The following is a 16679-nucleotide window of genomic DNA, read 5'->3' as shown; positions in this document are numbered from 1 at the left end:
GGTTGATAGTGACTGGAGATAGGATGAATTTTGAAGTATTAATTTGTGTTTGCAGGATCGGAAAATGAATTGCAGGCGTTCTATCTTCCTTCGGGATTCAAGGGGGGCAATATTGTTTTAATTTAATAAATGATATTTGGAGTCATAACGTCCATAACCATAAAAAATCAGGCGGACGACAAGTCTGGCTGTGTGCTACAGTTTGTTACAGCTTATTTTTCTTGCTTAACAGCACCCGCGACGACGCAAGCGTACTCCAATCACAACCTCACCGATGTGTTGAATGCTAAAGGTTTCACGGATGGAGTTCAGTGTTTCAGCTTGTGCCTTAGCAGGCCGCGTTTACGCTGAGCAGACGCACACACATTATCCATGTGTTGCGACCAGTTCAAGCGATTGTTGATTGTTGCACGTAAATATTTAAAAGATTCTATTCCAGCGACTGCGGATTCCCCGAATAGTTTATTGACACACTAGAAGATGTTTTCTGGTAGTGATGCGCATAAAATAGGGTTTTCTTCATTAGGTTTCGTTTCCGAGTTATCGCAGCAATTAGCATCGTTCATCACCTTCTAAATACTCTGTTAACCATTTTGTAATCACTTTGTATTTGCACATAATAAACAATTTTGCATGGCTGTTAAACGTTGTCGAGCCCCTTAGGCACGCTTACGACATCGCTATGCTACCTCTTCTTCGGTGAGGATCCGTTTCAGCAGTATTCTTAACCTTCCGTAGAACGCTGGCGCGATTTTCGACAAGCCACCGCAAGCTAAGCAAAGGAAGGGGAAGCGGGCCCATCGCAGACGCCGGCACCAACCTCTCCGTCTGGTTACCTGCTTTGACTGAGCTAACTCGCCCCCCCCCCCCCCCCGAAAAATCCTCGCCACTGCTGCGTGCTCCTGGTTTTGTGTCAACCGATTAGATAAGAAAAATCTGTCAAAATAGGCAAAGCTATTAGTTCTAAAAGCAAACAACTTTTGACTCCTATAAACAAGGCGAGCGTTTGAACAATGCGGCTTACCGCCCGACACCAGTGGTTACGTAAATTTAACGTCCCTAGATTGAAATAAAGACAGATTGGAATAATTTGAAGCTATAGAGTCCCATTTGCAGAGACGCCAATCTGCGTTGAGGATAACCGCAAGATTGAAACGCGAGAATGAAAGTAAACCTTAGCACTCTTCTCCGCGTGTATCTTCAAGTTGCTTATCAAAGGAAAAGTTTTATTGAGCGAACTCCCACCGTTACCGTTTTATGTATTTCTCAACTGCAGCTTTGATATGTCTCCCGGAGTGAAAGGGAATACGTTTGCTAGTGCCATTCAATTCACACTCTGGCGTACGTGTCCATTGACTGTACCTCCTACTGCAATAAAAAGGCTGTGAGAGAATTAAGCAGTGTGACACACGCTGTGCACACCTTGTCGACATGGTCCCATAGTTGGCTCTTCATCTTGGCGAAGAAAGGCAATTCCGGATGGTCGACCTACGTAGTAAAGGCGTTGTTACGGAGACAGACTCAAAATGCCGCTACTAACGCCATGTATTTCGTCTACGGCTATGTAAACATTGCCAGAAGGAAACACATAGCCGCCACCATCACGCCCAAATTCACTCACACTACATCATTAAAATGCCATTTCGACAACTGTCGTTATCGGTTCAGGTTTTCTCTTTCTTTTAATTTGGATCGTCAGTCATATGACAAGATTAAAAACTAATTCAAATTTATTCAAGTGCGCATGAAACTTTAATTGGTTGCCTTAAGCTAACTAAAATTGTTCACACTTTGTAAATAGCAGAATTCGGGAAAGTGTCTGAACTGACTGTTGCCATAAAAGGTTTTGTGAAATTAAATGCATGGTATATATAACGCGACGCTCTCTGCATAGCTAAAAAGCAACATTCTGGCGCTAAATTACACATCACCAGTAAGAAAGTCCTCAAATTTCAGGAAACGCCGCAGGGCACACCGCCATGGCGTGCCTACGAGGGCTTGAGCAGGAGACAGGACTACGAATTAAGCTGTTTGCCGATTACCAGAATACCGTTCACTTCAATATTAGAATACACAATTTTTAACATGATTTTGCCTTTTTTGTGATTTTGTAAATTTCCGTGCGAGGAGATTGACAATCTTAGTGCAACCACATAAAATGCTGGCACAATATTATGCAAAGAGAACACAGTAAATGTCTGGGCGCCAACATAAGTTCACTTGAGGCCACCGCTTACCCCCCTCCCCCACATGATAGACTCTTAATGCTGGATATATAAGAGAATATTAACGAAAATTTCAGGCTGGGGTGGGGTAGCAGACGGCATACCAGCTTGAGCGCGGCTCATTTCAGAACGATGGCACGGAAAACTTGGGAAGCCATATTCTACGACTCTTCGTAAAGCTTTCGCTATCATTTCTTGTCCTAAAGGTGAACGTGTGGTGCACTTTGATTGAAGCTGAAGTTCTTTTAGAGTAATCTTCATTGTTACTTACGTCCGCAACTGTCCAATCCTTCTGAAACTGATAGCTTGCTGCTACATTCCGTCGCCTTCGACATCCATTAGTCACGGCAGGTTTTAGTTTCGATCGTCACTAACGTTACCATTGAAACCTAGTTGAAGTCACCGCACTCTTTTATTGGTTTTCCTAAATTAACAAAGCGCCTCCGGGAACTATCTGGTTAACTAAGCCCACCGGGGAACCTTAAGGTTAATGCCATGCATCAATACAGAGCAGCTTCATTGAGGGTTGTCTTTGAAGAATATGTAGTGAAACTTCAGAAAGCTAAACACACCTGATGCAGTTCTGGTTGTGGTCGGTCTATATCTCTGTCATGAATTAACTTTGCTCACACGAACTGGCGACTCACCGAAAAGATGAGACGCGGGTCGACGGTGAGAGACAGGAGCAGCTGCTGAATGATTTCCTGTGTACGGAGATGGCATTCACGAATATGCACTTGTTTACTTGCGGAGTGTAAACAAGTTTAAGCACTATGAAAGAACACGTCCTCGTCGCAAAATCAATCAGTCATAATATGTTCACTTCAAGAAGTGAAACATAAACAGTCCTTTATACAGGTGAACCAAAGAATTTCTAGAGTTTTGAGAGGGGTGACGTAATCACTAGCAATAAAAGAGCAGTAAAAGGCAGTAAAATGATTTAACAGAAGAAAAGCGATACAAAACATCGCATTATTTCAGCTTCATTGCAACTGAAGGAACCTAATATTGATGGGTACTACGGTAGCATTTAGTTATATTTCACGGCATGGAGAAAGTAATGTTTGGGTTTCGTTTTTATTTAATAAATATCTTCTTGCTTGTTATGTTTTGAGTCAATGAATTCCGCAATTTATAAGCATTATAGACGAGTCAAACTACTCTATTGTTTGTTCGAATAAGTGGATTGTTATCTTCATTCAGTTACCTTTTACTATTTCGATTAGACCAAGATCAAGCGCATTCGCTGCATACAAACGGAATAAAATTTATAACTTTAAACCTAAACCGGCTCGTCGCATACAGGGTGCCCGGACTATCATGCACCAAGATTTCAAAATATGCCAATCCCACGTAGCTCGACAGAGCCAAGGTAATGTTGTTAGCACTCGCTTGGAGATACGGAGATTATTTTTTCCATCCCGCCTAATTATATACCAGGTCTTCACTAATTCTATATTTAGATGAAAAATCTAAATGAGGAAATTACAGAGCAACACGTAAACCTCTCGATACACCTTTCTGCTTCTCAATACCTGCTACATAAATATGTTTTTCCGAGCGGGAAAGAAACCCACAAGAACATGCAAAGTGCATCGAGCGGCCAGTAGAGCGGCAATTTTGCGTGTATTCGCGAGCTTCTTTCACGCTCGGAAAAACAGTTTTATGTAGGACGTATTCAGCAACAGAAAGCTGTATCGACAGCTTTCATGTCACTGTACGGCTTTTTCACTGACACTTTTTATCTAATTATATTCTTTGAGAAGATGACTAATTAATTAGGGCTAGTTATGTAATTAGGCAGAATGCAAAAGGTAATCTGAGTATCACCAAGCTACGGCGAACAACATTACCTTGGTTCTGTCCAGCTACGTAGGATTGGCATATTTTTAAATCTTGGTGCGTGGTACTGGTGACACCCTGTATAATTAACAAAAGGAAGAAGATGTTCATTGCTAAGCTCATTTCGCAGAACGTGAGATTCTGGATTTCGTGAAGAGTTCAGTCTTACCCTAAGGCCAGAGGGCTTTGAAGCGAAGGACCACTGGCGCAGCTGCCTTCAACCTTGAATTTCTCGCAGCCTATTACCGCGACCGTGTTGATTGTGGCTGTTTCTATACTTGCATTTAGGTAATTAATTATTAACTCAAAGACCACTGTGCACACGAAACTGAAAACCCCTGCATGTTCAAGCATTCCGATCATTCCAACAATGCTGGTGCTGTGTGAAAGCCGCTGACCGAGTCATTAGGATGTGGACATTAAGCTCTATATAGGCCCCTTACCTTGTGCTTGCGCAGCGTAAATGTGAGGCGCGAAAGCATTGCGCTGAAACGTACGCACAGCGTCATTAATAGCTCTTTCTTGATACCGTTATGCGCCTTCTCTAGAGAAAAAGCACTCAAGTATCCAAAAAGGTGAAATTTGCGACCTATTAAAGGAGATTTGTACCGAAGTTTACGGCAAATTTAAAAGCGGTAGTTTCATTCTTTTCTCCGTCAACAATAAGCGTGTTTATCGACACAAGAGATCTCGTCCATCCTTATAACATCAATTTTAGTGGTGTGAACGTATTTAGTGCCACTATAATTGACCGTTACCATTGATTGCACGATTATGAAATTGTTCCTGTCATTGTAAATGAGTGATTCACATGCATAGTCACCTTTCCTGCTGCAATATTCGGTATTTTTTCGTCATTACATCATGCCATCGTGGTACCATCATTCATTTGACCCTAGTTCCGGCAACACATTTCTACTGAGCAGCCTTTTTTCTGCAATCTTTGAGGAGAAATGTCATATATGTTCTTTCAAGAGCACCTGCGCGCTGCCTTTAGACTCCGGTGTCACGTGCGGCTACGTTTCTTCCCGACTGCGATGACGTCCATTACGTGATGCGCGCTGTACTAAACCTCTCGTATAAAAATAAGCTCTAGTTCTGACTTTACTAAATTGCAAGCGGGGTATAAGGTATCTTATGCATGGACAGTTCATATTGTGCAAAAAATGAAGTACTAGGCCCAACTGTGAGATTTCATCATGCTACTGAAGGTGGCGGCCACTTGGAGAGACCACCATGCTTGATCAGACCTAGAGGGTTGGTTTTTGTAATTACTGCGTGGTGTTCATTATTAGTAGTTTGTGGAATAGCGATCGCTCTTTGACTGTTGCGCAGCAGGCAGCAAATCTATTGAGAGCGATTCTGACGCTTAAGATGATCATACAGCCTACTAGAACGCGCAATGAAAGAGCCGGAACGAGAAAAGCCCTTCGCACTGTGCGTGAAAACCTTGGTAGGATGGGATAATTAAGACTAAGTTCCTCTCATGACTGCGAGCATGGATATGTGGAGTCCGTCCTACAAAATTCACCACCGCTGAACCATTCATTATAGGGTGGCGTGACATTTACCAAAAAGAATAAAGAGGTAGTAATTACAAGTGACACCTCCAAGTTGTCGTTGACAAAGACGTTGGTTTTTCAGACTAGTGCCTACGCTAAGCAGCGGTTCAATTTTTACACGCCAACTATGTTAATTGCATACGCACTCTTCTCTAGCTCCATCACCGAGGTGGCCCAGATAATATCAATGTCCCCTATGGCGGCCATTACAGTACGTATGCTTCACTGCAACACGGGCAAAAATTTTATGAAGGTGTGCTATCTCCAGTACAAAACGCCGGCCTTCGAGAACCACATGGGCGTGCTAGACATTCAATGTCCCAGTGGCCTCTAAGATACAGCGCATGTTCTGCTGGCCTCCACCAAAAGTTACTGCTGGATATTTCGTGACCGCCACCTCATTTTGTCCCACTGAAAAGCGAAAATAAAAGGTGAAAAAAAGCATTCGCATTCAGGACAACATTCTGCCACCAAATATTTGCCTTTTTTTTTAATAAATGTCAGTTTTACATGCAAAATACACTTCTGTATATGAAATAGTTAGTGCTCTGATACCCTTTTTGGAATATCCCCCATGCAGAATTGCGCCGAAGGGAAAGCTCATACAAGCCTTTATTCATTCGAAATTTTTAAACGCGCCGCATGTTCTGCTATTTCTTCACAAAGCTAGAGCCGACTGCAAAGATCAATAAAACATGTACTGTAACTTGATAATGACTTGAAATATAAATTACTTTCATCAAACATGCACACACACAAAGAGAGAGAGAGAGAGAGATACATTTTCGTAAAGCTATGTATATCTCAGGTTCTCACCGTGAGGTCCACGAGCGTTTTGACCGAATCCTGGTAGTCTCCCTTGATGACCTCCAACATACGACCGCCGTTGCAAATTCTGTGCATTAAGGAATCAGGGGTGTCAGTTTTATTGAGGGTGCTAGCTATCTTTACCAGCAGTCTTGTACCGCGATATCGTGTAATGCAGTTTTCAGCAACACCTTAGCAGAGTCCCTAGCTATAACGTAAAGCTATTGCAATCTGTTTTTGTTCCAATTTCCTGACGTCAAATTTACGTGACCACCAACGCAAGCATCGGGCTGTAACCTCCACAATTGTTGGAAAAGCCCAATCAAACGCACTTGTGGTCTGTAGGTGGTCACTTTCTTTTGCTTTCCAAACGAATAGCATTACCTACATTGAGCAGTCTTTCTTATCTAATTGGCTGAGAAGAGGCGAGGAGCACGCTCAAGTAGAGAGAGTTTCGATGGGGCAGAGGCAGCCCTACACTCTAAGCCAAAAAGGACTAAAACGGGTATGGCTGTTAGTCTCTTGGGGGACTAAATGACCTGCCACAGATTTTGAACCAATTTTGGACTAACTGCGGGAGCAAATGCGGCGGCCTAACTGGGGGAGCAACTACTGCAGACTAAAAGTGAGGGCAACCTTTAGTCCCTCCCAGTTAGTCGCTAGAGGATCAACGGTTAGTCTGTTAAAGTTAGTCTACAGGGAGTAATTGCAGGAGCAACTTTTAATCCTTCCCAGTTAGTCCCTAGAGCACCAACGGTTAGTCTGTTCAGGTTAGCCCACAGGGGGTAACTGCAGGAGCAACTTTTAGTCCATCCTAGTTAGTCCCTAGAGGATAAACGGTTAGTCCCCTAAGGTTAGTCCACAGAGAGTAACTGCAGGAACAACTTTTAGTCCCTCCCAATTAGTCCCTAGAGGTTCAACGATTAGTCTGTTTAGGTTAGTCCACAGGGACTAACTTTACGAGCAACTTTTAAGCCAGGGAGGACCAACAGTTGGGCTGGTTAAGTTAGCCCAGAGACTATCTGTTCGCCCTTCTCTGGAGAAATGTTCTTCCTTTTAAATACTTCCACTAAACCAACAGTTGTTCCCCCAAGATTAAACGTTGCCCACCATAAAGGTAATGGTTATAGCACCTTAATGTTCTTCTAGAGGCTAACGGTTCAAACAGGAATGATTAACATTCAATCCGAAACAATGAGTTTCGGATTGAATGTAGTGTTTGGAATAAATCATACTTTTAAGTCAAGCACCGAAATCACTTTTCCAGTGATTCCAGGTTGCCATAGCTTTTCAAGCAAAAGCAATGATCGAACTCAAGTAACCCATGTTTATTTTTAATTACATATTGCCACCATCATCTTGAGCCACAATTGACGAAACAAAAAAAAAAGGAATACTAGCATACAAATGCCAAGTCCTTGGTATACAGTAATGACATATAAATACAGAGGATAAAAAAAATTACTGAAAATATGCAGCAGTTCAAACAAAATAAAACAACTCCAAAGTATACAGCAGATGAAACGTGTCATAGCCAGAGTAAAATCATGAAAATAAAATTAAGTCAGGAGCAGTCACAGTCAAATATAAGTTAGAAGCACTCTACAATAACCCCCGAATGCAGAGATCTAACTTGACTCGAACTTGACTTCTGGCACTCTCAAGACAGCTTCGCCGCGCGTCGTAAATCGTGCTTGATCTTGCGGACGACTTGCGAACGACTTGGCTGCGTCGAAGTCCGCTCAAGTTTGAAGTCTGCTCCCGGGCTAGCTTGAAACTGACTTCGTGTGTTATTCCAACATGGCAGCCTCCCGAACGGACGTCGCGCGGAGGTTAACTGCTTTCGAGTTTGCTTGCCACGCCATGGATACAGCATTTTCAGAGGCGCAGCCCTTGCCGAAAATTCCGCGACCCACCCTACGTGAGCGAGGGAATCCGATGGAGCTGTACGACGAAGAACAATTCCTCGGTTACCGGGTGTTGTCACCCATATGGGTCCGGGCAGGGGCTCAACGGCGCTCGGTACTTTTCGTTCGCAGCACATGTTGCAGTTTTTTTCTTGTTTGTGACTCCGGCCTAGTGCGTTCGAATAGGTTGGCTTTTTCTTCAAAGGGTCACGTAGCCCGAGCAGAACACGGGCCGTCGCCTTCCTCCTCGAATGCCTATAGGCGAAAAGGGACGCGCGAGCTCCCTCAGAAACCGACCGTATGCCTCGTCTCGGCCTCTTGTATCCGGTTGCCGGCCCAGACGGCGCATGAACGCCTTGCGGCAATCGAGAACAAAAGCCGTTTAAAGACCACCATACGAACCAACCATTTCGTTCGCTTCTCTACGGCAACAAACATGCAACAAGACCTCTGAGTTAAAGATAAACTAAAACCAAAATAAATGTGACGATAAAATTGATTTGCACTCAAATACACTGTCGCCTAAAAGTGTAGCGGCGACTTGAAAAGATGCTGAAACCTGCAACTCAAAAAGCGCGCCAAAACACCGAAACTTGAAGACCACTTAAATCTGTCGGGAACGCGCGCTTTCCGCAAGCAACACTGCCCATCGCAGCGGCGGACGTAGCCAGATAGAATAAGTTTACGCAAACTATACTTCAGCACATCATACCTTGCTGGTGAAGCAGCGCACTGACACGGACACAGTGAAGACAAACAGAAAAAGACGACACTCGCTGCGTTGTTCGAACATATAAAAGGGCCCGTTGTAATGGAAATGAAGTTCAGTAAAGTGGAAAGTTGAGCTAGTTGGTGAGTGATCATCATACCTTGCTGGTGCAGCAGCGCACTGACACGGACACAGTGAAGACAAACAGAAAAAGACGACACTCGCTGCTTCTATTTGTCTTCACTGTGTCCGTGTCAGTGCGCTGCTTCACCAGCAAGGTATGATGTGCTGAAGTATGTCACTTTCATTGCCGCATGCGGTCACAAAACCTATTATGTCGTCACCTCCAGAAAGAACAAAAGAAAAATTTGTGGTCTCCTCGCTACGCTCACGGCGCGCACACTCCGATTCCGCGCGCGCCGGACGACCACCGCGGGTTCGAGCACTCCGAGGCGCCATGCGTGCACGGCACCGCGTCCGCGCCTGCTCCCGCCCGCTCCGTGTGCCGACGCGCAGCTGCGCGCGTACGCACCCCGCCGACCCCAGCTTAGGGGGAAGGCGAGACCGCGCGCGCAGCAAGGGAGACCCTAGGCAAAGCTCTCGAGAAGCCAGAAAGTGCATTTATTAAACTGGAAGTCAATACAAACATCAATTTTAACGTCCCGTCCGAATCTGAAGCTAGTTACACAAAACATGGCCGAATGGTCGCCGGTGGCCACTAACGGCGCACCGCGACAGAGAGAGAACAAAGAAACGAGGAACAAAGAAAAAAGAACCCCAGAAGTAAGAAGTTGCCTATCCTTCGGTCAGCGCCTGCCATCGCGCGCCCCACAGCAGAGAAAAAGGAAATAGAAAGAAACGACAGACGAACAGACGGGGGCACGATCGGCAGACGCTGCCTCAGGACATCGAGACGACGGAAGAGTGCGCGCACGCCCGCCGAGGCCGGGAGCCCGACGAGCCGAAGTAACCATCGGCCGGCGCCGGACAAAGGGGGCCGCCGCCGGCAGAGAGGAACACGTACGCACCTTCAGACGCCCCGATGTGGTCTCCCCGGGACCCGACTTGCGCGCGCTTACCCGGAGTGCACGCAAGCAGGGCCCGAATCCCGCCAAAATGTTAGCCAATGGCGAAAGCCTGTTGACCTTCGTGTGGGCGGGATGACAGCAGAGCGACAGTGTTTTATGACCCGCTGCCACCCCGTCCAGGCAGGGAGGAGAGAAAAACGGAGCTCCCCTCTCTAAAGGGACTAAAGTCAGAGGACTAAATTGTGCCGTTGATCCCCACCGTCGACCGTTACCTTGCAAGGACGAACATTTAGTCCCACAAATTTGCGCACGACACTTCGCCTCTGCACACGGCACGCAAGGTGGATTAACCGTTGATCCAAAGGTCCAACGGCGGCCGTTAGTCCCCTTTTCCCCGTTTTCGGCTTAGAGTGTATGAAAGTAGATAACCAGATCAGGAGGCTGCGGCCGGCGTCTGCAGTTGGTCCGCTTCCCCTTACTTATCTTCCAATGGCTGGTCTAAAATCGCGGTGGCGCGCTACGGAAGTTTAAAATGCCGCTAAAACGGATGCTCAGGAAAGAGGAGTTGGTAGACTGATGTAGACATGCCGAAAGGTCTCGATAACGTTACATTGCCACGTAATTTTTTTTTATTGTACGCAAATAACTCAACGCTCCCCGGCATCTCTGAGTAGTTAGTGCCACAGCAATCGGCAGATGGCCATCTTCTGTTCCTTTTAGAGCGGGGCAGTCTCCGGCTATTCAGAAAATACTTCAGTTTTGTTCTCCATATGAATGCATCTTAGACACGTGCACGTAACTTTGACGCGGGGAGTGCGGTTTTATGAAGTCGCATGACAGACAGGCGATGTGGATGCAGCCCGAAAACGTTTGACCATCAGAAATTGGTCAAACGACGCCTTTTTCACTAATGGCGAAAATGCATCCAATCAGAAAAATGTATTTTTCTTTCGTTCGGTCTGATCTTGCATAATGAGTGTTTACATATGCCGCGGTTTTCATGACGTTGCGTGACAGACAGGCGCACGGGGGAGGGGGTGGTGCTTGAAAATTTTTTGACTACTCGTGGATGGCTAATTGCAGAAATGTAATAGGAAAAGCTTGGAACAACATTACGTTATAGCGCCGCAGGTGAATAATTTCTGAGAAGACTGGCAAAAGGGTGCTGAATAAGGATGATGGCCGTTACATTGCGTCCTCAATGCAAATATCATTAAATGCTTCGAGAGCACTACTCGTTTTTCTAACTTTGGGCTCACACAACGAAATAGAGCATATTATTTTTTTTAAAGACCAAGAACGGGACAGGATCATAAAGGGACTACTTTTGTTTTTATTTTGACAGAGTATCAGCTCGTCTAGTTCACGATTATTCTGCTGAAACCAGAGGGTGTCAAACCATATAAATTCACATACGGCATTGTATCACCAGAATAGCGAGCACTATGTTCTTGTGCTTACTTCTAGCTCCTGAATCTCCAATTTTTTTGTACCTGACATTTTACAGTGTGCGCTGCTACAGCTTCTCCGGCTTTTTATGTCTCCTTGCGTCCACCACTCCTTATATAGAGCGCAAGATAACACACGATGCCTCACAGAGACCCCGTAGTTGAGTTATTGCATTGAGTTGATGCGCGGAGGCTCTTTAAATGACTCGGCAGCACTGTTGAAAGTCCAAAATTGAAATTCTTGCGATAAACATTACTTTGGGAAGATTCAGCAAGTGCATTTTAACCAAATATCGCTGTCATCGCCAAATTGCAGCGTATTGTTCATAATATAAGCAATACCATCACAGAATTAACATTGTTGGTACCAAGAGGGCGCCAACGGGGAATAGAAGGAAGAGACACCCATATGCTTTGCGGAAGAAAATTAGCGTAAGTATCGATCCCGTGAACATTTTGACTGCAGCAAGCTAGGCGGCTGTCCTCACTGCAAACATCATGTGCATATGCTGTTAAGAGGTAGTTTGAAGCTCTTATTTACCCGCTGAAGCAGAACAGTGGTTTAACCATTACAAATTCAAGATGTCTCCCTGCCTGGCTCTGAGCAACGAAAAATAATCAGTGTTCAAGTTTGTACGGCTGCTATGTGGAAATCTGCGTAAAAATGAACGTAAGAGTAAGAAGCAATATCCCGATATCGCTTTGAAAACGCAGCTAGGCATATTAAATGATTGACAACCAATTTTATGGTACATATTTTTCTTTTTTGTGTGTGTAATGGAAAGTGTGCCAGTCAAAGTGTCGAGTCATGCTGTGGTAACGCGTATAACGCCGTGAGACATCCTTTTTCAGAATTTGTTTATCTGCAGTGAGGATGTCGTCGCTAAGTAAAAGTTCCCTGGAGACAGTGATAAGTGAGTGTGATAGCAACCATACGCCGGCATTACTGGGAGAAAGTCGACAAGTGCGGTCGTAACTGTGATAAAGTATGATTTTGTTCATCAAGTAAATGTTACTGCGATTTATGTTTTTCGAAGTAGCAAGATTATTCCTACAATAACAGCTACGTGTTTTGGTGGTTTCCTGTTAAACTGCTTTGGTCATTAACAAGGGTGTTTTTGGCCTAGCCAGGTTTTCCAAAGCTAAACAACGCTTGGACACGTCATACGCTATTGAGCGTGTTGCAGTAGCCACGCGGGCACTTCTGATCTCTGAAGCATCTCGTCTCGGGAAGACCTGAGCGAACTGGAAAACAGCATTTTAGCTCGCACGCGTGTTCGGAATTTCATGCCTAGTACAACAGCAATCATGTGCGCCGCCATGCTTTCGGGTCGCCGCTCGTTAGCGTGGACTTTTTTACTTCGTAACACGCGTGGAATGAAACCCAAAAGAGAAATATTATACCAACTGTTATTTCAAGCAGTTACTATGCGGTACTTAATAACAGCTGACTTGCGCACAGTAATCCGATGTACTACATCCGTAGTACCAACTTTTCAAGTACAGTTCTTATTTCTTAGTTCTTAGTTTTTATGCTTTCTTCTTTGCCCGTATAAAATTACAATTCCTACTTAATCGCGAACGACGTGCTGGATTATATCACTATAGCTCATTGTCATTTAACTTCCATCAGAGACTCGCAAGACACTCTGGCCACTTGTTAGCCACATAATTGAAAAAAAATGCTACATGAATTCTAATTGTCTACTTATGCGAAAGCATTCTTTTGCTCGACCATTACTTCGCTTTAGCTTACTAGTGTTGCTAGCGTATGCATGTCTGCCCATGGATTTATCTTTTTTTGAGTCAAAGAATGCTTACGCAATTCTCTGAATTTCTGCATCATTTTTTTTTTATCGAGCGTCGCTCTGTAACGTCGGTAACGATACACTTCTGAACACTTCCTTTCCACTTCTTGCAGTTGACTATCTCCTAGTTGCTGTCGCTGTTCTCGTTGTTCCTTCGGCCGACTACGCTATTCCCGCTGTGATTCAGGGTTCAGATGCCGCTTGTTGGTTTCACGAAGCTCGTACTTTCTTATTGCATAAAATGGCGATGTTGAGGCGACGACTACGTGACGAGTTCTTTTTTTTTATCGATTCGAAAGCCACCAATCATCTACAGTTACAGTACTGTAACGATTAAACGTCTTAACATTATCAATTACTGTACTTCCACGAATCTGACGCGCACGTTTGAAGAAAAGGTGCCTTCAAATTTGCATGCGCGTTGCAATCGGAACTATTTCTACTCAAAATAAAAACGCGACCAATTTTTACCCAAAAGAATAATCTCAATGCAAGGTAGCTAGACACACTGCCATCGAACGAGTCGTCTTAAAAAAGCGACGTTTGGAAACATTGCCAGGTGAGTCCATGATGCGTAGAATGCCCTCCCTCCGACGGTGGTTGCGCGATCCTCCAGAAGTGTGGCATTTCTGATGCAACAAATGGACTTAAGGTGATTTTCTCTGGTCGGTAGACAGCGAAAAGTAGCTGTCATCGGGCTACGACTGCCACTATCCGCTAAGGTTCAGCACTATGCGTGTCTGTGTGTCCTTGTATGTTCCACAATATCGTTTCAACACGGTATTCGACGACTCAGGTTCCGTTACTTGATGTGTGCGGTAGAATCGGCACCAGGTTATTTTTTTTATTTGGGCAGTAATATAACTGCGCATTACAAACGGTGGCGCGGTTTAATCCAGCAAATACAGTATGCACTTATTTCCCAGTTGAAAGGCGTTACGGGAAAGACACGATTTCTCCGGAGTTCTTGCCAAAGAATGATTGCGCCTTAAAATGGAGACGAGCTGACAGACACATGCACAGACATTCGCAATGAGACAGACAACAAAACAAACGGCAGATTGCTAGAAAAAGAAGACATTGCTTTACTCGAATATCAGCGCAGCTCTTTCGCTTTTCTTCGTCACGATACAAGATTCATATATAAAGAATAACTGACAGCTTATTTCGGCATTTCTCGGGCCTGTTCCAACGTGGTATCGTTGTTATATTTATTGCCGGATTTCTGGCCTTTCGAAAAAGGTTAGTCCATAAAAACAGTTTTGCATTCGTGAATTACGCAATGCTGGACGATGTCCTTAATAGTGATCTTACATCTTCCTCAAAGCCTTTCAATATGTGTGCAGCACACATATTTGTGCCTTGTACAGCACACATATTTTCACATTTACAGACAACAACAAAATTTATGCCAATCTGACAAGAACCAAAGCGACATTTCTTATTAACCTCGCATGTAATGTTTTGACATTTCTACTGCTACTGCCTTTTGTTTTCTAGCTGGAAGTTGTGCAGTATTTCAAATGAATGAATGAATGAATGAATGTGTATTGTTTAGTGGCGCAAGGGCCAGGGATGGCCAAAGAGTGCCATGACTAATTATGTGTTGTTAAGAGCTGATTTGTGAGTTTCGATGGTGGGATGTAACATGGCTGTAAAGTGGCCTAAAATCAATGCGTATCATAGAAGCGCAAAATGATATATAGTATAAAATTATGATAGTGACATATGTAGTTGTCTATGGGTATAGTACGCTTGATAAGTGATCATGACGCTAAAATGCAAGAACATGGAAATAGCTCCTATGCCTCCGGAAGGCCTTTGAGCCCAAAGGCTGGGAGGCAGGCGCTTTCTATTAATGCAGTTACCGCAGCAGAAACCTCAGTTAAGAGGCTGTGCTGTGGATTTCCTGGTGATATAACATGAAAACTACGTACATCTTTTAAAAATTTGAACAACGACTGATATTTAAAAAGAGGTTCTATACCTATGAACATTTGAGGATGAAGTGGAATTCGCTGCTGATGTGGGAATAGAAAATGCTTTTTCCTATTTGTGTCTAATTCCCTGCATTGTATCAGGATGTGAAGCACGGTAAGTGGCTCACCACATTTATCACACGTTGGTGGATCGCCACTGGACAAGCGGTATGCGTGTGTGCTGTATGTGTGTCCTATCCTGAGTCTGCAAAGTGTTACTTCTGTGTGGCGGTTCTTTGATACCGGGGGCCAGTTGCCAAGATACGGCTTGATAACGTGTAGTTTATTTTCTGTTTCCTTGTCGCACAAGCGCTGCCAGAAAGCCCTTAGCTTTTTTTCTTATTGATGGCTTGAGGTCCATTACAGGGACAGTCGTGGAAGTGTTGGAAGCGTTCGTGTGGACGGATGTGGCTAGCTGGTCAGCCAACACGTTTCCCTCTATCTGTCGGTGCCCCGGCACCCAGCATACGACGATATGCTGCTTGGACGCATAGGTGGTTAGTAATGCTGAGTAAAGAGATACAATGACAGGGTTTTGATATTTTTTGACACTTTTCAAAGCGTTTACGACGCTCAAAGAATCTGTGTATATAACTGACTTTTGGATATTAAATTCTTTAATGTGTTTAACGGCGGCCAATATCGCGTAGGCCTCTGCTGTGAAAATACTTGTGCTAGGATTCAATACACCGGAAACCGAAAAGGATGGACCGACCGCTGCGTAAGACACGCCAGAATAACACTTCGATGCGTCTGTAAAGAATTCAGGACAGGAGTATTTGTGCTGCAATTCGAGGAGAGAGAGAGAGAGAGAAACAACTTTACTGGTCAATTGTGAACTGAAACGCGTTAAGCGTCTGATGGGGTGGCTCCCTCTTCGCGGGCTCCATATGCTTCCAGGGCCGCCTGGCCCCTGTGGATCAGTCGGAGCTGGTCTTCCAGGGCGGGGCTGGACAGCATGATCTCCCATCGCTCGGTAAGAGTGGGGATAGCAGGGGGGTTAATTATGGGTATACGAGGGGGGTGGTCAATGGAAAAATTGCACTCTCCTATGACGTGCCGAAGGGTGCCTAATGCATTGCAGTGAGGACATGTGTTCTTATATCTCTCTGGGTACATTTTGTTCTGGAGCCAGGGGTGGGGAAAGGATCCTGCCTGGATTTGCCTGTATATTGTTTGTTCGGCTCTGGTCAAGGAGTGGTGGGGGTGCGGGAATGTCTTCCTGCCGTCCCTGTAATATCTGACTATATCTCTGTAATTTGTGATGGGTTGCCATCCCCTTGCCTCCTCCTCGTTGGCCCGGGAGTTTAGCGCTCGGGCCTGTTGATGAGCATATTCATTGCCCTCAACTAAGGAGTGAGCCG

General features: G+C 44.7%; 1 protein-coding gene across 1 annotated transcript in view; it reads right to left on the bottom strand.

Moving 5' to 3' along the window:
* LOC135905197 (uncharacterized) overlaps positions 1-16679 on the bottom strand; it is a 285140-nt gene that overhangs the window by 64323 nt on the left and 204138 nt on the right. Inside the window, exons 15-17 of the mRNA XM_065436218.1 lie at positions 6446-6524; positions 2873-2929; positions 1423-1488 (exon numbers count right to left, since the gene is read on the bottom strand). Coding sequence (XP_065292290.1) covers positions 1423-1488; positions 2873-2929; positions 6446-6524 — 202 coding nt within the window. The remainder of the gene's footprint in view (positions 1-1422; positions 1489-2872; positions 2930-6445; positions 6525-16679) is intronic.

The sequence above is a fragment of the Dermacentor albipictus genome, chromosome 3, assembly GCF_038994185.2.
Source record: "Dermacentor albipictus isolate Rhodes 1998 colony chromosome 3, USDA_Dalb.pri_finalv2, whole genome shotgun sequence".
Taxonomy (NCBI): Eukaryota; Metazoa; Arthropoda; class Arachnida; order Ixodida; family Ixodidae; genus Dermacentor; species Dermacentor albipictus.
The sequence above is the reverse complement of the archived record's forward strand: the minus strand, read 5'-3'. Positions and strand labels throughout refer to the sequence as shown.